The sequence below is a fragment of the Leptonychotes weddellii genome, chromosome 11 (assembly GCF_054177405.1).
Source record: "Leptonychotes weddellii isolate Sample4059 chromosome 11, ASM5417740v2, whole genome shotgun sequence".
Lineage (NCBI taxonomy): Eukaryota > Metazoa > Chordata > Mammalia > Carnivora > Phocidae > Leptonychotes > Leptonychotes weddellii.
Genome location: NC_138379.1, coordinates 33263479 through 33287640, shown reverse-complemented (window position 1 = coordinate 33287640; position 24162 = coordinate 33263479). Strand labels below are relative to the sequence as shown.

Sequence of the window (24162 nt, the reverse complement as noted above, 5' to 3'; positions counted from 1 at the left end):
GCATGCAACTCTTGATCTCAGGGCTGTGAGTTTGAGCCCCACGTTGGATAAACAAAACCTTTTTTAAAAAGTAAAAATTAATACTGCATTTCATACCCTTATCCTTGGAAACCGATTCTGTAACTCTGGAGTAAGACCCATATGTGCATTTGGAAAGATCTTGAGATGATTTGGTTTTTCCTTTTTCTTTTTTTAAGATTTATTTATTTATTTGAGGGGGGAGCATGTGAGCAGGGAGAGGGGCAGAAGAGGGTGAGGGAAAGAATTTCAAGCAGACCCCCACTGAGCGTGGAGCCTGCTGTGGAGCTCAGTCTCACAACCCTGAGATCATGACCTGAGCTGAAACCAAGAGTCAGACGGTCAGCTGACTGAGCCACCTAGGCATCTCCAGTTTTGCCTTTGATAGGCTTGCTTTTTGGACCATTTGCTGCAGTTTGAAGAAAGAACCAATTTGACTGTCAGTCTTTTGTTCATTAAGTGAGAGTGCCATCTAGTGGGGAAAAGACTTTTAATATGATAGAAGTTTTTTGAACTTTAGAAGAGTATGCAGAAGGAATTATCTCCTGTGCTGTTATGTTCTCCAGAAGTCCATGGCACTAAGAAGTGAGAACTATATGTTGTGAGGTGTGAGGAGAGGAAGGAAATAGTCTTGCAGGAGAGTAGCAAGCACATTGTAATTGCTTAATAAATGGTAGCTACTACTATTATTTTCATTCTTCTTGCATGGGAGGTAACGATCAAGTGAAGTAATAATGAAATAGGAGCTGCTCTAACAAATATTTGTTATATACATGTAAAATTTTATTATTGCTTTTTTACTATATAATTACACAGAAGTTACAAATTTCGTCTTGTCTTTACACTACCACTCAAGACCTACACTGATTCTCCAACAAAATCTGTTACCAAATTCTTGTGTATCCTTCCTGAAACATTATAATAAGTTATACATATATCTCTACCTCTTGGCACATTGATTCATTTCTTTAACAAACATTGTGAGGCTGCTATGTACCTGACCCTGTTCTAGGCAGGATAAAGCAGTGAACAAAATAGATGACAAGCCCCACCCTTACATTTAGTGTAGAGTAAGCATATTCTGCATATTGTTCTACACCTTGCTTTTTTCATCTTTTAAATCTATAAATTTCCCATTATGACTACGGTAGCTGTATCCCACAAATTTTTTGTTCAATTTAAAATATTACCCTGTGATCTCTGCTTTGATGAATGAATTATTTAGAAGTATGTTGTTTAATTCCTAAATGTTTGAAACTTTTTATCTTTCTGTTACTGATTTATGATTTAATTTGGTTGATATCAGAGGACATACTGTCTGTGTTATCATTACATTAAATTTGTTCAGACTTGCTTTATGGCCCAGAATATGGTCTGTTTTGTTGAATGTTCCACATTCATTTAAATGAATGTGTATTCTGCTGTTGTTGAATGGACTTATATAATTGTCAGTTGGGTCAAGTTGGTTGATAGTATGATTCACATCTTTTAAGTGCTTATTATTTTAAGTCTATCTGTTCTATTAACTACTAAAAGAAGAAGAATGCAGTTTCTACCGATAGTTCAGGAGTTGTTTCTCTTTTCATCTGTCAGTTTTTGCTTCAGATAGTTTTTTTTTGTTTATTTATTTATTTATTTTTTTTTTAAAGATTTTATTTATTTATTTGAGAGAGAGAGAATGAGAGACAGAGAGCATGAGAAGGAGGAAGGTCAGAGGGAGAAGCAGACTCCCTGCTGAGCAGGGAGCCCGATGCGGGACTCGATTCCGGGACTCCAGGATCATGACCTGAGCTGAAGGCAGTCGCTTAACCAACTGAGCCACCCAGGCGCCCTGCTTCAGATAGTTTTATGTAGTTTTTAGGTTCATACACATTAGAATTGTTATGTATTATTGATAAAGTTTGGCTTCTTTTTTTTTTTCTTTACCATTATGAAGTATTGTCCTTTGTCCCTATTAAATTTGGTCCTTTAGTTTACTTTAGCACTTTTCTAATTAATTGTGTACTATTCTAGACACATTTTAACATTTATAAACAGATTTGAGTGTGTGTTCCTTTTGCCTTCTCCCAGACTATTGCATATTGTATAACTAGTCATAAAATCTTCCTTTTAATAAGTTGTGAAATACAACATGCACAGAAGATAGCATAAACTTACAGACACAGTGTAAGAAATAGTTACATAATGAACACTTGTATAATCATTAGATCAAAATATAGAAAGCAGCTGTCAAGTATCTTTTCAACTTTCTTCAAATATCTTTGTATACTAATTTCATCTTCAGATGTCTCTTACAATATCTTTCCAAATATTTTAAAATAACTTTTTATCTTTTAATTGTATCTGTTACAACTTCTTTCCCATCCCAGAGAGGTTACCACTCTCCTGACCCTGTGGTAATCATTTACTTGCTTCCTTTATGTTTTTGCCACTTAGATTTACATTCCAAGTCAGTGTAGTTTGTATTTTCCAATTTTTGAGATTTATGAAAGTGGAATCAAAATATAAGTATGTTTTTGTATTAAAAAATAGCTTTTTGCTTTCTTCATCTAAGTCATGTTTATAACATTCATCAATATTGCCAGTATGGATAATTTGTTCATTTTCATTTTTGTATATTCTATTGTGTGACTGTATAACAGTATGTTTCTTATTCTGCGGTTGGTGGACACTGGATCATTTCCAGTTCTTTCACCATGACAAATAATAGTGCTGTCGTATATAGGTACATGTATGCCATTACACTCAAGTGTGCTTTTCTACATGTATATTTAGAAGTAGAATTGCCAGATAACAGGTGTGCTGCTCTTCTGCATTACTAGATGATGCCAAACTTTTCTAAAAGTTGTAAAAAAATTTTTTATTGTTCCATAGACTTGTCAACACTGGACATTGTATGACTTTGTAATTATTGCCACTCTGCTAGTCAATAGTAGTTTCTATTTGTGTTGAATTACTAATGAAGTTCACCATCTCTATATGTGATTATTGGCTCTTTGGATTTCCTGTTTTGTGAAGTAATTGTGTATAATTCTTTGTCCATTTTCCTTTGGATTGCCTTTTTTTTTCCTTAATGATTAGTGTTCTTTGTGGGAAGTAAAGATATGTGTGTGTTTGATATCTTTTCAAACTCTTTTTAATTCTTTTTATGTTTTTTGATGAACAGAGGTTCTGAATTTTAATCTAGTAAAACTTACTGGTCTTTTTCTTTATAGTTAATACTCCCACCCCACCCCAGAACATGAAAATATTCTCCACAAACTTTATATCTTTTTAAGCTATATATAAGTCTTTAATTCACTTAGACAGATGTGGGAATAAAAATTGTCAGTCTTTCTGGAGGCATTTTGATGATACAGACCAAAATCTTAAATGTACATGTCCTTTAATCCAGAAACTCTGCTTTAAGAAGTTTATCTTAGCCAAATACATAAAACACCGAAACGTCGTCTGTGTGTGTGTGTACATATACATGTTCAAAACGTTATTTTTCTTACCTATTCTACAGTAAGTGAATGCAAAACATACAGATATTCTTGTTGCTTGATAACATCAGCCACCTTGCATTTGCCAAGTGTGTAAGTGTAATATCTGTCTCAGTCATTGTAGAGCTGTCAGTAAGGAAAATACCTCAGTATCTCAGTATCTTCATTATCACATTTGTGATAAATTCATTAGCATTAGCACATTTTAAGTTGAAAGAGTCAAGGGATAGACTGGGGAATCTTTGAAAAAACTTTACAATTCAGGTATTCAGTGTGTAAGGCTATTATAAATGTAATGGTGAAATAAACAGAGGTTACATTATATCCTGTAAAAACTTAAGTTTGGTACGTTTTTAGCAGAGAGCATTACAGATTAGGAGAAAGTGCTTATCTAATTACTTTTTGGATATCTCTAGAGCAGTGGTTCTCAGTGGTGAAGGGTATACAGTTTTGCCCACCTGGGGATATTTGGGTATTGGGAAATGTCTGGAAACATCTTAGGTTTTTACAGCAGTTTTGGGGGTTGGAGGGGAGAAAGACAGGAGGAGAGTGCTGGTGGCCTTTGTTAGGTAGAAGCCAGGAGTACTAGTACACATCATACAATGGACAACATTGCCTCTACAATACAATATTATCTGGCCCAAAATGTCAGTAGTGCCAACGTTGAGAAACCCTGCTTTAAAGTTCTCGTTCCTGTGCATTGATAATAACTCAATTTCTAAATGAGATCATATTATAAAGGCCACCTGACCTAGTATGGGACATCAAAGAAGATTTTCCTTAAAAGGTGTCATCATTAAGAATATACTTTGTCACACGGATATACAATAGACATGTCCTTAACCAGTCTGCATTTAATTCAATAAATTAATGATGTTCTGCATTCTCTATGTATAACGTGCTAGATTCCATGGCTGACCGAACACTTAAAGCTGATAAATTGCCTTCAGTGTGCTGCTCCTGTTTTGCTCCTATTAATTGTATTATTATAAGTTTACCAAGAGCTTATTGTGCTTGTTTCCCTGCTTCTTTACATAATATCAGTTAATATTAACATAAACTATTGAACAGGATTGTAAAAAATATTCCTGTTGAGTAAAGTAATGAGTAAAACGATCGTGACAGAATAGAAGTGGGAAGGTGGGAATTACAGAACTCAGAGATTCTCCATACCCTTAGATTCTTTTTTCTATTTTAAAATAATCCAAACTGGAAATTATAATCCATTATGAGTGTGGTTTATGCAAGGAAAATTGTGAAGATCCTAATTAATAGATTCCCCCTCAAAGAGCATTAGTAAACATATCTATATTTATTTGTATTTTTTCCTTAAAATGTATTGTTTTCAGTTAACAACCAACTAGTAGTCCCAATCACATTGGGTAACAGTTCTATCTACAGCAAATTTTATAGAATTGAGAGTACTATTGGAAAAAAGTGTCATAAAATATTTATCATGCTTCAGAAATATACTAAAAATTGGGTTTAGACTTTGTAGCCTTGTTTCTTTGTTAGAAGTAATCTTTTATTTTTATCTTTAGATAAATTAAATTATTGAGTATTTGTCACTAGACTTTCTACAGATTAACTCTTCATTTTATCTGTAACTCTCCCCTGCCTCTCTTTTTATAATAATTAATTATGCCTAAGAGTGTATCAGTAACTCCGTTATTTGCACTAAAAAAAAGAAAACCTTATAGTGAAGGTATCACAAGTTTCTTTTATCATTAATTTATTCTCAGAAGATATGAACAGACATTTTAAAAATAAGGTCCCCATTTCAATGAATAATGTTAATATCTTAGTCCCAGATTTAATCCAATGTGTACCTTTTGTAGTAATTAATTTTTGAAGTGTAAATGCAAATTTTAATTTTAAAAAGTAAATCACTTTGGAAAGAAGCGTGCCCCATGAGCATCATGGGAGAAAATATTGGGTATAATTCTCTTCCAGATGGCACCCCTACAGGTGAGGCAGCAGCCTGTGAAATTGCATTCTGAATTACACTGCAGATGAGCCGGACATTTGGAGCAGCTCCTTTTGATATCAGTAATAAATGCCTTGGTTCAGAACCAAGGACAGTTCCCAGGAAATTAAAGGCTATTCTATCACGTTGGGAGCCTATAGTAAAATGAAGTTTAACAAAGTGGAAAGTTGAGAGAAAGGACAATAGTTAGCAATACATATATGAATCTTTTCATCTGCTAATATTTAAAGCTAGATATATTAATTTATCTCATAGATATCATATATTGGTTCTACATATATTCTAATATTTGCATGGATTTTCTAAACTGATAATTTTCATAATGGATGGTGGCTAAGAGCCAGTTGCCAACTAAGCTATCACTCTGAAATATTATGAATCATATACCTATTATAAATTCTAATCTTGTTTAATATGCTTTATGGGAAATTTTTCATTTCAGAACACTTGAGTCCTTAATTACAAAGGTAGCATATAATACAAATACTAAATCTTATTTTAAATTAGGTAAATCAACTTAAGAAGCAACATAGGATAGTTATTCAGAACGTGACTCTGTAGTTAGACCAAGGTTCAAATTCTGGGTCGTTCAACTATTTCTGTGACTATGAGCTGTTTTTTAAGTCGTATGGTTTTAAGCTATTTAACATTTGTAAGCCTTAGTTTCCTTATCAGTTAAATGGAAATAACAGTAAGATGTGCTTTGGGAAGAATTAAATAATTCTTAAAAGATACTTAATACAATAAAAGTCAGCAATTATCACTACTATTTGAGAATTTTAATTTTAGAAAGCAAAACAGCATTTAAAAATAACCAGTTTTAGGGGTGCCTGGGTGGCTGTCAGTTTAAGCATCCAACTCTTGATCTCAGCCCAGGTCTTGTTCTCAGGGTTGTGAGTTCAGGCGCCACATTGGGGTCCACGCTAGGCATGGAGCCTACTTTAAAAAAAAAAAAAATGTTCTTAAAATAACCAGTTTTATTAAGTACCAGAAAAGTAAGAAAAAGCAGGTACTGTTTCATTTTTAACAAATATAATGATGTATGATATTAATAACTCCTATTCTTTTATTCATTTAAAAATTTCGTACTGAATTCCCGCTGTCTACCAGCCACATTTGTAGCCCTCAGGAATATAGCTTCGAACAATATAGATAAAATCCTTGTTCCTCTGGGAGCTTACATTTTAGTCAAGAGTTAAACACAAAAATAAACCACATTTTAATTCATGAGGGTCACAATGAAATACAAAGTAGGGTAAAGAGATGGAGGTTGATAGAGGAAAAAGATGATATTTTATGTGGAGACATCAGGAAAATCCTTTTTGAGGAGGTAATAGTTGAGCAGAAATCTGACTGCTGAGTGAAATGAATGACCAATAAAATTGTCAGTCTTCACTGAAGACTAAATATGAAGAAATGTGAATCTATTCTTGGTTTAAAGGAATGCTTTTCTGTTGATTTACTAGATCAGCTAGTCTTTAAGTTAAGGTTTACAAACTACTTTGACAGAATAGAAGCCTCATCATATACTTACATAAGCAATACTTTGATACTGAAGTCAAAAATTATAGATACAGAATACCATTGTTAATTGTACACCAATGAAGAGAGAAAAGGGGGATAAAAATGGGGAAAGATGAAAGAAGAAAGACTTACGTTAGCCTTCTGCTTCTATCCATGTTAGCCCAATTCTACCACATGGTAGCTGACCCCACATAGTGACTTCTATCAAGTTAAAGAATCACATGATACAGTCTTTCATAGGTTTTATGTGTTAACCCTATGCCAAGAACTGTGCTAAATCCTTTACCTATATCAACAAAAGCATTTGATTATTTGCTTTCAGAAATTCTCTGATCAATAATGATGACTGATTGAAAAAATGGGAAGGAAAAACATGCCATTTATGAAAGGGTATTTTTGCTGCCAAGGATGATTATCTTCTTTCTTTTGTTTGTTTGCACTTGATTTTACTGTTGAGTTTAGCAACAGTAGGAAATGAATCATAAAACCATTGTTTTGTAAGGGGAGCAAAAAATTGTCCAGTATTATTCATCCAGTCATATGACTTAAGTCATTTAACTTCTCTAGTGTTGATGTCTATAATATGAAAATTAGGTCGTTTGAATAGTTAAAACTTTAGAAACTATCTCTAATACAGTTTGATCAGAATTGTAAGCTTAGCTAATGTAATCATCATAGGGTATGTGGAAAAATGCTTATTGATGTTTACTATTTTAAATAGAAGCAGACATATGGGAGCGTCTTAAGTGCAAATACCAAAATTTGAAGTAGTAAATAAAACTGATTTTTTTTTTTTTTTGTCTTGGGGGAAAAAAAATCCCTGTGATTATCTTTGTGAGAAGAATCTTAAAGTTGGAATTGGCACCAATTTGGCCAATGTGACCAAATTACTTTTATTGGGTTTTAAAATTCTATTTCTTAATGTAAAGAAATTTTGAGTGTTTTATATTTTTTTTGTATGTGCACACATATACATAGTCTTGGTTGGTCTGAAAAAAGTGACACAAGAAAATGTATTCTCTTAGACCCCTGGAAAAAGAAAAAACAGGAATTCCAGTTCTGAGTCATGGATTGTAATATAGGACCATTGACTAAATAAACGAGATGATTCTGGACAGGCTCTTAAAACTTTACTCTCTAATTTATTAAATATAATTTTAAAATTTTGATTAGTCTTCACAAGCATATTTTTAAATATATTTTTAAATAGCTCTTAATTTTTAAAGCTAAATTAATAAGATTTATTTTTCTAACCTTTTCGGTGTATTAACATATTTAATCTTCAGAACAGCCTTATAAAGTAGAATACCATAATTGTCACTTTACAGATGAAGAAACTGAGGCACAATGATGTTAATTTGTCCAAGGTCATATAGAGAAAGGGACTTCTTGGGGTGCCTGGGTGGCTCAGTAAGTTAAGTGTCTGCCTACGGCTCAGGTCGTGATCCCAGGGTCTTGGGATCGAGCCTCCCACCCCAAAGCAGGCTCCCTGCTCAGCAGGGAGTCTGCTGCTCCCTCTCCTTCTGCCCCGCCCTCCTCCTCCCCCTTCCCACTCATGCTTATGGTGTCTCTCTCTCTCTCTCTCTGTCGAATAAAATAAAATCTTTTAAAAAAAAGAGAGAAAGGGACTCCACTGGGATTTAAATCCAGGAGTGCACCCTTTTCACCACTATATTATTGGTATTGACTTTAGCACCAGTTTAAAATACGCCACAATTTAATCTCTGGTAGATAGCTAATAATAACTTTATCATAAATGCAGTAAATAAGCATGTTGTTAGAAGGCGCTACTTTCAGTTACTGATGGAAAAGACTTTGGTTTATTTGTGGTACATGGAAGTAAGACAGTTTGGACATAGGAAGCAAAATACTTAGCTTTTTGCCAACTACTTTGAAAGTTAATAGTAAAAACAGTTTGACACAGTGCCAAATCAATGACAAACTAATTTTTTTTGCCCCCTTCCAAAAAAGACTAGACTATAATGAATACTTAAGTTTGTATCAAAATGTGAATTAATTTATTTTAATTAATGTTTTAACATGCAGTAATGTTGCAAATAAGGACTGTTTTTTCCCCAACCTATTAACATGTTTTACCAGCTGATCTTTTTCCTTTGTCTGTGCATACATATACATAGTCTTGGCTTGTCTGAAAAAAGAAGTAATAGAAGGTAAATAGAAGACTTCTCTTTTAATAATTCCTTAGAATCAATTAAAATTCACTTTAATTAACAGATGAATGCTTATTTATAAGCAATTGTGTGCATAGATCTGCATGAATTATGTCAGATTGATAAAGATTTCTTAGTTGACTTCCAAAAGTTCCTTTTTCTTTGAATATGCAGATGATATTAACAGTGAACAAACTTGTAAGAGTTAGACATATTACAGAGATACTCTAACCAGAAGAACAGTTTCCACCAAATCCTTAATTTTCCTAATGTAAACAAATTAATAAAAGGCTTTGTTGCTAAGTCTTTCTTTTGTAGGCAAGTATTTTCTTTTCAATGAATTGGTATGTTGCTGGGATTGGGTAAACATCAATGTAGAGTTGCTAGTGGCAGTTTAATTAGGTTTTTTTTAAGTGATTCAGGCTTGTGAGCTACATTTTCTATAAATTTAAATGTGCTGTTAATCTTTTGTGAAGATTTGGGGCACCTGGGTGGCTCAGTTGGTTAAACGACTGCCTTAGGCTCAGGTCATGATCCTGGAGTCCCAGGATAGAGTCCCGCATCGGGCTCCTTGCTCAGCAGGGAGTCTGCTTCTCCCTCAGGCCCTTCCCCCTCTCATGCTCTCTCTCTCTCTCTCTCATTCTCTCTCTCTCAAATAAATAAAATCTTTAAAAATAATAATAATAATCTCTTGTGAAGATTATCCATCCCAAGTTGCAGGTTTTTCCTCTTCTAGAGACCCCTTTAAAAAGTCTTTGTTCATGTGGTTAAAGAGTATTGCATTTATCCTGTCAAACAGTTATTTGTGCACAAAACAAATGAGTAAGTGAGAACTTAGAATGCTGTCATTAGGGCAGAATTCATGTTGGTTTATTCTAAGCAGTAAGAAAGTGTTTTATGTGCTAAGCACTTGACTCTTCCTACTGCTCTGGGTAGTTGGGGGGTAGGCTCTAAAAGGAGAAAGACCAAAAATAAATAAATAAATAAAAGGAGAAAGACTGACTCAAGCTGTCATTGATCCCTTACTCATTATACCAGTAGTGATAAATTTTCTTTTCACCTGTGCTATGATTATCCTTTCTTGGTAGAGGATTCATTACTGGTCTCTAAAATCTGGAGTACTCCAGGGCTGTATTTCATGAATGTAGAACACTAGTTGTGCAAGATATTGATAGGTGTAAAATAGGAAAAGGAAAAGGTTTGTAGGCAAACCTACAAACGTAACCATGTTACGTTAAGATATGGTTAAGATATATTCAGTAGACCTCTTTACCATAACACTACCCAGAACTATCAGTGTGCTAATGTGCATTACGAATCTCAAGATGAGGATAAAGCATCTGGTGTTTTTTAAAGGTTTCCTTCCTTCCTTTTTTTTTTTTTTTTTTTTAAACAAAAGAGAAAGTCACTGGGCAGGAAGCTCTTTGGGAAACGCTATTCCAGACTAGGCTTTCTTAACCTTAGCCCTATCAACTTTTGGGACTGGACCGTTCTTTGTTGTGGGGCTTCCTGTGCATTGTAGCATGTTTATCAGCATTTCTTGGCTTTACATTACTAGATACCAGTAGCACCCTTCCTTCCTTCTGAGTTGTGACCATCAAAAATGGCACTAGACATTGCCAGATGTCCTCCAGGGGACAAAAATGTGGCTGAGAACCACTGTCTGGATTAATATTGCAATATTCCAGGGAGTTAGAGGGTACATTAACAATTCCTATCTCAGATTTTCCTTTTAATGAGGAAGAAACAATGGTCTAGAAAGTGGAAGCACAGATTAAGAAGGTTCAGTACATTCGACCGTAATAAACTTTCTGGGTCCACTTTATACCCTGGCCTGATTTTTTAGATGTACTTGGAGAATTTAATGCAAAAAGTAACTTCAAACTTTGCAGAAAATTATGCGGCAGAGACAAAAACATATTTTTTGTAAAAAGAGTAGCCCAGATATTTAAATTGATATACTTATGAAGATATTGATTACACATTTCTAAATCTTTTTTTTTTTTTTTATGTTTTTTATGCAGGGCTATTTTCTTCTTTTTGAGTCTATGTTAGATTCTGTCCTTTATGCGAAGAACAAATACTTGGCAAAAGGAGGATCGGGTGAGTAAAAATTCTAGTTTTAATAATGTAATTTTAGTCTGGCAGAACCAAGTGAACCTTTGGATTTCAAATAAACTATGTGACAGAGAAAATTCCCAATAGAAATGAAAGATGTTTCCATTAGATGAAGCTTGAAGATAGTTGTTTACTATACTGTTGATAGTAGAACATTATAGAAGATATGCAGGACTTCAAGTTAATGGTATCTCAAGAATGCTTTTTATAAAAATACTAGTGGTAGGACTAGCTTTGGAAGCTCTTTGCTGTTGAAATCAAAATCTAACAAACTCCTTTTGATTTTTAATGCTTATGACATTTAGTCTTTTTTTTTTTTTTTCCAATAGAGTATTTCATACTAGGTTGGATATTACCTACTTTACTGGACAATTTTCCATGACTTCACTAAATATATAAACCTGTCATCTCTGTGATTTAATGAGAACATTTAAAAAGTGATTGGTTTCTACTAAGTTTATGAAGTGCAGCATACCCAATCAGTATTTTTATACTAGACATACTGGATTTTTTATCAGTATTTTTATTAGATCGCAATAAATTTGGAAAGCTTTCTCATATTAATTCTGTATACTCTAAATGAGAGTATGTTTTGAGAATGTGTTTTTATAAGCCTTCTGCTATGAACAGTTATATACAAACAGTCCTTTTCAAGGCAGGGATTATGTTTTGTCCATCTTTTACTCTTGAACAAGCTCTACTGCTCCTGGAACATAGATAGAGCATCATGTAAGTTTATTTAATCAAATCATTAAAACTGAACTGAATAGCATCTGTCTCCCTTCATTCACCTCTCCCTGAACCTTCACTTCCTCAAAGCTTCAAGATCAACAAATGGTTTCTGTGGTCAGAGTACAGTTGATAAAATTGTTATGTAAAGGGGCGCCTGGGTGGCTCAGTTGGTTAAGCGTCTGCCTTCAGTTCAGGTCATGGTCTCAGGGTCCTGGAATCAAGCTCTGCTCAGTGGGGAGTTTGCTTCTCCCTCTCGCTCTGCCCCTTCCCTTCCCTTCCCTCCCCTCCCCTCCTCTCATGCTCTCTCTCTTTCTGTCTCAAATAGATAAATAAAATCTAAAATCTGGAAAATTATTATTTTAAAAAAATAGATGAAAATTGGACATTTTGAACTAGTAACATAAAGCACTTGATCGTAGTTATGCCTCCTGCCCATCCATATTCTGTGAAATCACTTTGGCAATTATGGTACAGTAAAAATCAGTGAGGCCAGAACATAAAGCACAGAAAATTCTCCAGTACAATAAAATTCTTTAATAATAGCTTTTAAATGGTTTGCCTATCTTTTTCAAAATACTTTCATTTATTTTATCACTATATTTTCTGCAAGCATTTCAAGATGTATTACTGATCTCTGACATGAGCCTGGCTAGAATTTTTAGATATACTTTACCCTGCAAAAATTGGCTATATCTTTCTATAGTTGCAGTGGCTTTTTTAAAATGACTGTTATACTTAATAACTGAAACTAATTATTACCTACCATTTGTTGATTGTCTACTAGCTGCCAGAAACTATACTTTTATTTATATTATTACATGTCTAATCCTCACAACAGCCCTTTGAATTTTAGAAACAAAGGTGTCCTAGAGGACACATATTAAGTGGTCAAGCCTTGACTATTTTTTTAAAGACTGAGATCTGCCAGTTCCAATATTCGTGTTCTTTTCAACATCCCTTTTTGTTCCCTACTAAAGTGCACTTTATTGAATCTGATTCTTGCCTTGAAGTTCTAGGGAAGATTCAGGAAACTGTTTCCATACCTCCCTGAATGGTATTCATCGATCTTACTGAAGGACTGACAGCAACTTAATACATTTAAATTGAACTCCTGATGAAATTCATTAAGAACTTACAGCATGAAAATAATGAAGTTATAGTTGATTAAACAGTAGCAGAGTATTTCCCATCATCAGGGATGTAGTGGAGGCTCCTAAATCTAGTTCTTTTCATATTTTTATGTACCTAATATTAGCACTGAGGTAATCTGGAGGCATATTGAAGAGAGGTCAGCATTTAACTGCCTAGGCTGTGCCATTGAATGTTGCTTGTTAACAGAATTAAGAGAAAAGAAGGCAAAGTCAGAAATGAGTAACATGAAGTAGACTATTTAGCTTATTTTGTATTGGAGTATGCCTGATGAATATCTCCAATCATCTAGGTGCTCATTCTTCTGTTACAAAGCAAATTTTTCTTTATGTTTTTCTAAAAGAAAGATTTACTAAGCAATTAGTGCAATGATTCTAGAAGAATGATTGAATTATGAGAGAGGGAAAATATTAAAGATTCTTATAAACATGAAGGGACCACAACTGATATTTTCCCATGAATTTAGGTTCAATTTATGTCTCACTATATATACAGTGGTATGGAGGAAGTCCTTTATAAAACACAGTCAGCCAAAGTATTTCTTCTCCCTGTTATCACCAAGCAAATTCTGCAGTATTTTAGAGGTATTCATTTACTGCTATTACTACTAAAAATATAATTTTATAAAGTTAATGAAAATGTATTTACTAAAGATTGCTTCTATTTTTAGCTAAGATTTATAAAGCACTAGTTGTGTCAGGAACTGTAGTGTTTTACATTCAGCTAGGCTATAGATAAAGAGGAAAACTAAGGAAATGATTTGCTGTGGGCAGGGGAATGGGTTAAATACCCAATGGGTATAAGGAGGGGCACTTGTGATGAGCACAGGGTGTTGTATGTAAGTGATAAGTCATTAAATTCTACACCTGAAACTAATATTGCATTGTATGTTAGCTAGCTGGAATTTAAATTAAAAATTGGGGGGAAAGAAAGATATGCTGTGACCTATGCATATTTTTACAACTAGAATTAAGACAAAAACAAATGTATGTTTTAGGATGACTACATAGAATGTATGTATTTAATACCCTAACAATGTCAAATACTGTATTTTACAAAAATTGGAAAGAGAATGCAGGAGGAAGGTAGGAAGAAGTGTATATACTTGAGTTGCATTATCTTTAATAGCAGGAATTCATGGACTCTCATTTAAAGGTGACAAATCAAGTAATAGAATTGTAAGCACATTTAGCACTACAGAGTTAATACTAAAATAATACTATTGATTAAATTTAGTGGGTGAAGCTTGTGGTGAGAGATTCTGTCTATATCTTGATTATGGTGGTGATTACATGACTGTATGTGTTTATCAAATCATGTAGAATACTACACCGAAAAAGCCAAAAACAGCGAGTTTCATTATTGCCTGTAAATTATACCTTAATGAAAGTGACATTTAAAAAAAGTGAAGTACCATTTCCCACCTTGAAGTCAATTGGACTACGACATGGTTTGATTTCTAACTCCCAAAAAATATATTAAAGCTGTGTACTAACTCTGTGCCCACCTCTGTATTTGCTGTTAGTATCATCAATACATCTACCTTTTGAGTTAAAAAAAAAAAAATGATGAAAAAAAGAGAAGGGGAGGAATAAAGAAATATACTAATTTTATCATTGTTCATGATAGGAAATTAATAAATAGTGTTGAAAATAGAGAACTAAAGGTATTCTATAATGTAATTACAAAGTTAGCTACAAAAACAAAAACACAAAACTTCCTAAATATAAGAACTAATATTTAGGAAAAAGTCAAAAAGACCATGTAGTGAACTGCTTAAAAACAAAAGAAAACAGAAACTACAAATGCAAAAAAGATAACATAAAATGGTAGAGTATGATCAAAAAATGTTTTTCATATCCATCAATGTAAATGGGTTAAACTCACCTATTCAGAGAAAACGAATTTCAGTTTGGATCACCAAAAAAACCCCAATTTTGTGTACTTATAGAGGCACATCTAAAACAAAATTATTTGGAAAAGTTAAAAGGATGAAAAAAGATAGTTAAGTTAAGCAAATCCCCTCAAAATGAAAGTAGAAGTCATGGTGTTACTGATACCAGGCAAGAGAGAATTGGAGCAAAATGTTATATAATCAATCATATGAGTAGGGCTTAGAGCTAAGGTATAAAATCATGCCCATATTCATAGATACCCAAAAGGTTTTTGACAAAATACAATTTACATTCTTGATTTTTTTAAATGAGAAAATATGAATAATCACACTGGCTTATAATGGTAAAGTATATTTATCTCAAGTGAAAATCTGTATCATGTTTAATGGGGAAATACTAAAAACATTTCCTCTATAGTCAAAACAGGATTTGGATGGCCACTATTACACCATTATTTAATATTTTACCAGAGGTATTAGTCAGTGCTATTAGAAAAGAGAAAGAACATAGAAGATAAATCAAGAAGGAGAGAAAACTAATTCTATTTGTAGATTCTCTGATTCAAACCTAGGCACTTCAAGCGAATCAACTGAAAAATGATAACAAATAATAAAATAATTTAGTACATTATTGAGCTACAAAATAACATCATTAGAAATAAGCAAAACTTACATGCCAGCAGCTTTACTACTAGAAGAAGGAAGATAAATAGATGGAAAGATAGATGTTCTTGGAAAAGGAGAATCAGTGCCATAAGGATATTGATTTTCCCAAAATTAATTTAAAATTTAGTGTAATCCAAAACCATTGACATTTGTTGAAGACAGATGATAAGTACATGAGAGTTAATTATGCTCTTTTGTTTTTGTGTGTATTTGATACTTTTATAGGATAAATTTTATAAAATTGTAATTCCAACAAATAGGTTTGGTGTTTTTAATTAGGATTTTTAAATTTTTTGGTAGTAATGGCAAGGAAAACTGAGAAGGGCACTGGCAGGGGGAGCAGGGAACAGGAAGGCTAGTGCTACCAAATTTAAAACATTACAGAGCCTCAATAATTAAAGCAATGTTCTTGAATGGACAGATAAATTGAACAGAATTGAGAATCCTGGTATAAACCAAGTAATATATGGTATATCATATAATTTACTGTAGTAAATTATGGTGAGACAGTTAGGTAGCCCTCTGTCTTAAAAAAAAAAGAAAACATAGGGGCTCCTGGGTGGCTCAGTAGGTTAAGCGTCTACCTTCAGCTCAGGTCATGATCTCAGGGTCCGGGGATTGAGCCCTGAGTCTCCTTGTGTCAAGCTCCCTGCTCAGCAGGGAGTCTGTTTCTCCCCCTCCCTTTGCTGCTCCCCTGCTTGTGCGTGCTCGCTCTCTCTGTCAAATAAATAAATAAAATACTTTTTAAAAAAGAAAACACAAATTATAAAGTAAAAAATCCACACAGTGTAAATATTACATGAGTCAAGATTAAGTGCAAAAAAAAGGATAAAAATACTGGAAGGAGGGGTGCCTGGATGGCTCAGTCGGTTAAGCAGCTGCTTTCGGCTCAGGTCATGATCCCAGGGTCCTGGGATCGAGCCCCACGTCGGGCTCCCTGCTCGGTGGAGAGTCTGCTTCTCCCTCTCCCTCTGCCTGCCTCTCTGCCTACTTGTGCTCTCTCTCTATCTCTCCGTCAAATAAATAAATAAAATCTTTAAAAAAAAAAAATACTGAAAGGAGACATATAAAGTTGGGAAGGGAAGCTTTCTAAATAAGAACTTAGATTCAGAGGCCTTTATTAAAAGAAAGATTGATAAATTTGATTATATAAATAAATTTCTAAATGACAGCATATGCCATATGCAAAGTCACACAAGAAAGTACAGACTGAAAAAATTTTCAATTCCTGTCACCAACAAAAAGCTAATCCCCTTAACACTTAAATAGATCTTACAAATAAGACCACAAACCCAATAGAAAATTGGGCAAAGAATTGAATGGCAGCTCACAGAAAAGGAATACAGATGACTCTTAAAAATGTGCTCAGTCTCTGCCCTATTCAGAAAAATGTCCAATCTGAGGAATCCTTGTCTTACTCAAGGTTGCACTGAATACTCCTGTGTTTTTCTTGAAGTTATAGCTTTGACATTTAGGTCTATGGTTCATTTCAAATTAATTTTTGTCTGTGGCGTGAGGTAAGGATAGATGTTAATATGTTCTAGCACTCTTTCTTTGTTGAAATGATTATCCTTTCCCATAAATTGCTTGGCATCTTTGTTGAAAATTAATTGACCATATATGTGTGGGTATGTTTTTGTATTCTGTTCATTTGATCTGTAAGTCTCTTTTTTCATCAATACCATACTAATTATTTACTGTAATTTGCTTTGGCAGTTTGGTCCTTGTGTGTGTGTCTGTGTGTGTGGTTTTTTAAAATAAATTTTATAATCTTACCAGTTTTTTTTTTAATAAAGATTTTATTTATTATTTGACAGAGAATGAGAGAGAGAGAGCACATGAGAGGGGTTAGGGTCAGAGGGAGAAGCAGACTCCCTGCTGAGCAGGGAGCCCGATGCGGGACTCGATCCAGGGACTCCAGGATCATGACCTGAGCCGAAGGCAGTCGCTTAACCAACTCAGCCACCCAGGCACCCATAATCTTACCAGTTTTGAATCTGTCAGTCTATCGATTTTAAAAAGATTGCTAGAATTATGATAGGATTGGCTTGAATGAGTAGATCAACTTGAGAGTAATTAGCATCTTAACAGTGTTGTCTTCCAAACCATAAACACAATATACCTTTTCATTTTTTAAAGTCTTTAATTTCTCTTGGCATTATTTTGTAATTTGCAATTTAGAGATTTTGCACATTTTCTGTTAAGTTTATTCTTTTTAAAAAATCTTATTTGAGAGAGAGAGTGTGTGTGTTGTGTGCGCACGAGCGGGGCGGTGGGGGGTGGTATCTCAAGCCGACTCCGCACTGAGCACGGAGCTCTTCACAGGGCTCAATCTCACGACCCTGAAATCATGACCTGTGCTGAAATCAAGAGTCGGACGCTCAGCCAACTGAGCCACCCAGGCAGGCGCCTGTCCCTGTTAAGTTTATTCTTAAGTATGTAAATTTTTTTGTCATTTTTACAAGTGGAAATTTTTAAATTTCATTTTTCTGTTGTCTACTACTAGTACAAAAATACAATTGATTTTTGCTTATTAACCTTGTATCTTATGACCTTGCTAAGTTTACTTGATAGTTCTAGTAGTTGTTTTATAAATTCCTTAGGCTTTTCTATGTGACCAGTCATGTTGTTTGCAAATACAGACAGTTTTTTACTTCTACCATTCCATACTTTCTACCTTTAATTTGTGGGGTGGGAGGTGCTATAACTCTTTGAATAAAATAGGAAACAAGTCCATTGAGATATAAATAAATAAACGAGGGGCGCCTGGGTAGCTCAGTCGTTGAGCATCTGCCTTCGGCTCGGGCCATGATCCCAGGGTCTTGGGATCGAGCCTCGCATCGGGCTCCCTGCTCCACTGGAAGCCTGCGTCTCCCTCTTGCATTCCCCTGCTTGTGTTCCCTCTCTCACTGTGTCTCTCTCTGTCAAATAAATAAATAAAATCTTGGGGCGCCTGGGTGGCTCAGTTGGTTGAGCGACTGCCTTCAGCTCAGGTCATGATCCTGGAGTCCCTGGATCGAGTCCCGCATCGGGCTCCCTGCTCGGCAGGGAGTCTGCTTCTCCCTCTGACCCTCCCCCCTCTCATGTGCTCACTCTCTCTCATTCTCTCTCTCTCAAATAAATAAATAAAATCTTTAAAAAATAAATAAATAAAATCTTTAAAATAATAAATGAATGAATGAATGAATGAATAATCTGAAAGTTTGATTAAGAATGGAATAGTTACCTAGTTTCAAAGAACCTCCCCACAAAATAGCTACCAATTACAAAAAGAGTAAATTTCAGTGTAGAAGCATAGCAGTCTCCACCTTCATCAAGTAATCAGGGTTGACATTCTCAGGAATGGGTCAGATTAAAATTGTGGTCTGATAGGAGCATATAGAAATAATTCATTTCTTTGAAACTTCCTCAGAACTGGTAATAGTTTTGTAAAATCATAATTGTTGCATAGAACATTTAGGAGGTCATCATAGGAGATATCTTCTTCCATATTAGTAGAAAAGAATGTTTTTACTGCCTTTCATCACAAGCAAAATGAAAGATTTTTCTCCCTCACAAAACTAGACTCACATTTCTTCTGGGGTTCTTCAGAATATACATCTTTGAGTTGTAATTATCAAGATTATGAAGTTGAGGACTACGTCCAGTACAATGCACAATTACCAAGGCCGTCAGTTCCTAACTTACTGTTTCCTGATCTTGACAGACCATCATAATCACTGGGGCCTTTTGTTAAAAATATGGATGTTTGGGCCCCACATCGGATCCTTTTGAACCAAAATGTAGGGGGAGAGTCCTATTTTAAGAATTTATTTATTTGTTTGTTTGTTTGTTTTAGAATTTATTTGAAATATATATTTTCCTTAGTATCACTCGAGGTTATTGTCGGAAGAAATAGAAATCTACCTTGGCTATTCAACAGAGTAGGACTTTATTAAAAAGTAGGTAGGGTAGGTTATTAGGTTTTTGTGAGAACTAGAAAACCAGGCTGGAAGGTTATGCAGCCAGGAATAATGTTTAAAATTATGTTACAGGCCCGGTTTAGAAGTAATACCACTACCCTAATATTGGCACTAGCTGACATATTACATTGCTGATCTTACCAACGGTAGGCATTGCTACCTCTGAGAAGTAGCCAGAATTTTAGGTGCTTATCATTCATTTGTAGACATAGGTCGTATGTGCATGTCTAACCTACAAGGGAGAGAGGGAAAGCAAGCTTCTGTCATTTTCAGCCTCCATAGAGGCTGGCAGGCCCTGCCTTGTAACATAGAGAATTTCACAAATAGTTCAGAAGGGGGCAGCTAAATAGAGTGGCAGATATATGGGTATATATGCTTCACCAATAGTTCTGTCTCTCTCCACAGTTTTGCATTGGAATTTGCATTGGAAACCTGATCTATGCTAATAAGAAATTGCCTGTGTTATAAAGTCCCCATTTGCTTCTATACTTTCCTAGCTATACTTTTTGTGGAAAGCTGGACTGTACAGCTTACTCACTGCTCCCTCATTTCTACTTGGTTGCTTTCCTTTTTAGTGTTTCTTTTTGCACCATGATCTCCTTCCTTAACTCAGCTGGAGTAAGTAAAGCTGAATGTTTCCATTTTCCTCACTTTGCTCTGAAATTTTATTAATCTCCAATCTTTCTCAACCCCTTTCACCTTCCTCTTTCTCTTTCAACAAGTGCCCGTTTACCTTGGGAAAATGGGGTTCCTCTTTCCCTTTCTTCCATTTGAAAAGCATAAAATGTAGCATCATGCATAATGGAAAGCATATAGATTTTGCAAGTAGACCTTAAGTTGAATCCCTGCTTTGTCAGATAACTAGTTAATCTAATTAGCTGATTAAGACTGGTAATTTGGGCAAGGTACTTTACTGCTACCAACTTCAGTTTTCTTATCTGTAAAAGAATTATAATCTAGCTTTATAGAATCAAAATCATTAAATGGGATGCTTGAAATGAAGTGGTTGCTCAAAAAGGTTAATTCCCCTCCTGAGTTACATTTGGTAAACTATAGATTTACAGTGAAGTGAGCTATAGCTAGCAAAATGAGATTAGTGTTAGGTTTATACCTTATAAAAGTATTGAAATGAATTTAAGCATCACGCTATTAAGACTTGACTTTCACATAGTTCACCTCAGGGTAATCACCCACTGCTTGTGGTTCATAGTGCTTGGAGATTTCCTTTAGTATTTCCATAATTCACTGTCTACTTTCTTGTCTTCACATCTGTGTTTTTCACATTTGTTATTTTTGTTTTGTTCAGTGATGTTGCAGTAGTATCATTTTCTACTGTTTTTCAATACATAATTTTTCAGTGTATATTGCAGCTAGCTAAGCTGGGCCTAGTCACTATTTATAAGTTAATGGTGGGAAAATGTTTCCAATTTCCAAATAAGAATTAATTTTTTAAGATATCCTTATTATATAAATTGGAAATTGAGGGGCACCTGGGTGGCTCAGTCGTTAAGCGTCTGCCTTCGGCTCAGGTCATGATCCTGGGGTCCTGGGCTCGAGCCCCGCGTCGGGCTCCCTGCTCTGCGGGAAGCCTGCTTCTCCCTCTCCCACTTCCCCTGCTTGTGTTCCCTCTCTCGCTGTGTCTCTCTCTGTCAAATAAATAAATAAAATCTTAAATAAATAAATTGGAAATTGATTTTTAAGCTTATTCAACTTCAGAATTTTTGCTGATTTAGTAGCTTAGTAGTATACTTCCCTTTATACATATCAATCATTTTGTCATTGACTGTTAGTTTACTAAAATCTTTCCTCCATATTGTTAACGTGTATTGTGAAAAGAATAGTTTATTTTGACTTATTATCTCCTTTTGTTCTAAACCTTTTTACTCTCTGGTTATTTATATACATGCAGTGATGCCAGTACTTACTAGAAATTGTTTCTTTATGCATCTCAGTTTTACCCTTTAGTGTCCCAAAGTTTGTGAGGCATTTCTAAGGGATAAAGGATTTCCCATCTTTATTCACCATATGAGCTGTTCTAGTGACAAATGAATTCTGGGCAATGAATCGAGAAGGACACAGATGTCAAAGCCATGAATTTATAAATGGTCTGTTAAGAGGGTGCTTTGTCCAATCAGCGCTTTGTTAATTTCACCTACAAGAAGGTATAATTATTCAATTATGCTTCTATCTGACAAAAATCAAATGACAAATGTGTCAGAATGTGAAGGTAAAGGGTTAGTCAAGATTCTGGCAGGTGACCCAAAATCTTAGCCAGCTGTGAGGAAGTGGATATGGAACTAAACTGACCTGTAACACTGATTACAGGTCCTTTATGAATATTCATACGTCTTACTAACAAAGATAAAAAATAATTTCATTTCTAAATGCTAGCAAATAAAGAAACCATAATTTTCTGTATCTTTGTGAAATATAATTACCTTGAAAAATATACCTCAACACTAGAAAAAGTAAAGTCATATTTCTCTGTTTGTTTCTTCTTACCAAAATGTTTTTAAAGTTTTTTAAATTTATTTTAGTAAATTATAGTTTTTCCTTGTGAAAAAGTTATCCTTATTTCTTGGTAATATTACTAGTATGTCATAGTGCTTGATACAGAGCCAGAGGTCAGCAAACTTTTTCTACAAAAACCAGACAACAAATATTTTCAGCTTTGTAAGCCCTCCCGTCTCTGTTCCAACTACTAAGCTTTGCCTCTAGAACACAGTGCAGCCATAGACCATAAGTAAATAAATGAGGGTAGCAATGTTCCAGTTAAACTGTTCACAGAAATAGCAGGGGGCTGAATCTGAACCATGGGCCATTGTTTGCCAGCTCCTGATATAGGGACTAATGATATTTTAAATTTTTCACTAAGATTTTTAATAATATCTGAAATAAAAGAACTCTGAGCCGTGTTAAGTAACTTGAATGTCTGTGCACTACAAGACTCAGAAGGATATTCAGTTTCCCATAGACTATGGTGTGAATGGCACTCCCCGAAGTAGTACAATATGGTGGCTCTGATAATGACCTCCCTCATCCATTTCTCCCACATCTATATCAGGGGTATCTGTATCTGGCTTGCTGCCTGTTTTTGTAGATAAAGTTTTCTTGGAACATAGCCAAGCTCATTTATTTACATATTGTCTGTGGCTGGTTTCACAATTCTAGCAGCAAAGATAAATAGTTTCAACAAAGACCATATGGCCCACAAAACCAGAAATAGTTACTTTACAGAAAATGTTTGCTGATCCCTGATCTGTACCCTAACTATATTCCTTTTTAAGGATGGAGTTACAGGGCAAAATGTGGGACACTTGTATGATTGCCTTACTAAGTCCAACAAAAGATATATAAAGAAGTTGCCAAATATCTAAAGTTACTTTAGAATTCTGTTTCTGCTTCAGTGTTTCTCATCTAAGGATCTGGTTCAAGAAACTAAACATGCTTTCCTGTAGCTTATGCTCTGCTGGTTCAGCATAGTCAGCAACAAATCAGATACCTTGAAGAATTTGTATTAGTCAGGAATTTAAACACAGTCAAGAGACTTACCGTGTGTATGTGGAAGAGGAGAACTGTAGAAGTAACTCAACGGTCCATGGTAGCCCCGTACCCAGTACTCTAGCCCAGTGCAGCTATCACATCTGCCTCACATGCCCCCTTAGGGAGGACTTGAGAAACTTCTTATCAGTGGCATAGCACCAAGTAGTTTTTCTGGGTATCTCACACGTCAGGCTTGAAAGGAGCAATTGCTTTAATGCCAACAGATCTTATCATGGGCTTTATTAGGAAGATAAGTTAGTGCTGCTGTCATTGAATAATAAATTCCTAAGGCTGTGGATAGAAACAAAGTTTGGCAGAAGGGGAGGCTCACTTCTCTGCTGTTTAAAGACTAGTTAATCATGGAATTATTTCTTTTGTGCATTTCTTTGGTACATATGTACTTGTTTTCAGTTTATTGATATAAGAAAATGTGATTTCTACTTTAATTCATGAATCCCCTGAATTTTATTTGAAGGACAGAGTTAATTTTGTTATTTATTTGTCAGAGAAAAATATTTTTTTAATTTATTTATTTGAGAGAGAGTGCACAGTGAGAGAGAGAGAACACAAGTGGAGGGGGGAAGGGCAGAGGGAGAGAGAGAAGCAGGCTCCCCGATAAGCAGGGAACCTGATGTGGGGCTAGATCCCAGGATCCCTTGTTCATGACCTGAGCCGAAGGCAGACGCTTAACCAACTGAGCCACCAGGCACCCCCAATATTATTATTTTTTTTAATTTGGTGCTATACAGACTTTTTACCCTTGTTATTAGAATAGTTTCTTCCTGAATCACTCTCTTCTGTCACCTCTCTTAATACTTACTCTCCTGGTTTTCTTCTTGTTTTGGTGGCCCCAGCTTCTCAGCCATTTATTATCAACCTCCTTCCCTTCTGCACATCCCTTAAATTCTGGTAC

The 24162-nt window shown here is 34.9% G+C and overlaps 1 protein-coding gene across 1 annotated transcript in view; it reads left to right on the top strand.

Moving 5' to 3' along the window:
* PRMT3 (protein arginine methyltransferase 3) overlaps nt 1-24162 on the top strand; it is a 139571-nt gene that overhangs the window by 57104 nt on the left and 58305 nt on the right. Inside the window, exon 11 of the mRNA XM_006737621.3 lies at nt 11210-11288. Within this exon, the coding sequence (XP_006737684.1) occupies nt 11210-11288 (79 nt within the window). The remainder of the gene's footprint in view (nt 1-11209; nt 11289-24162) is intronic.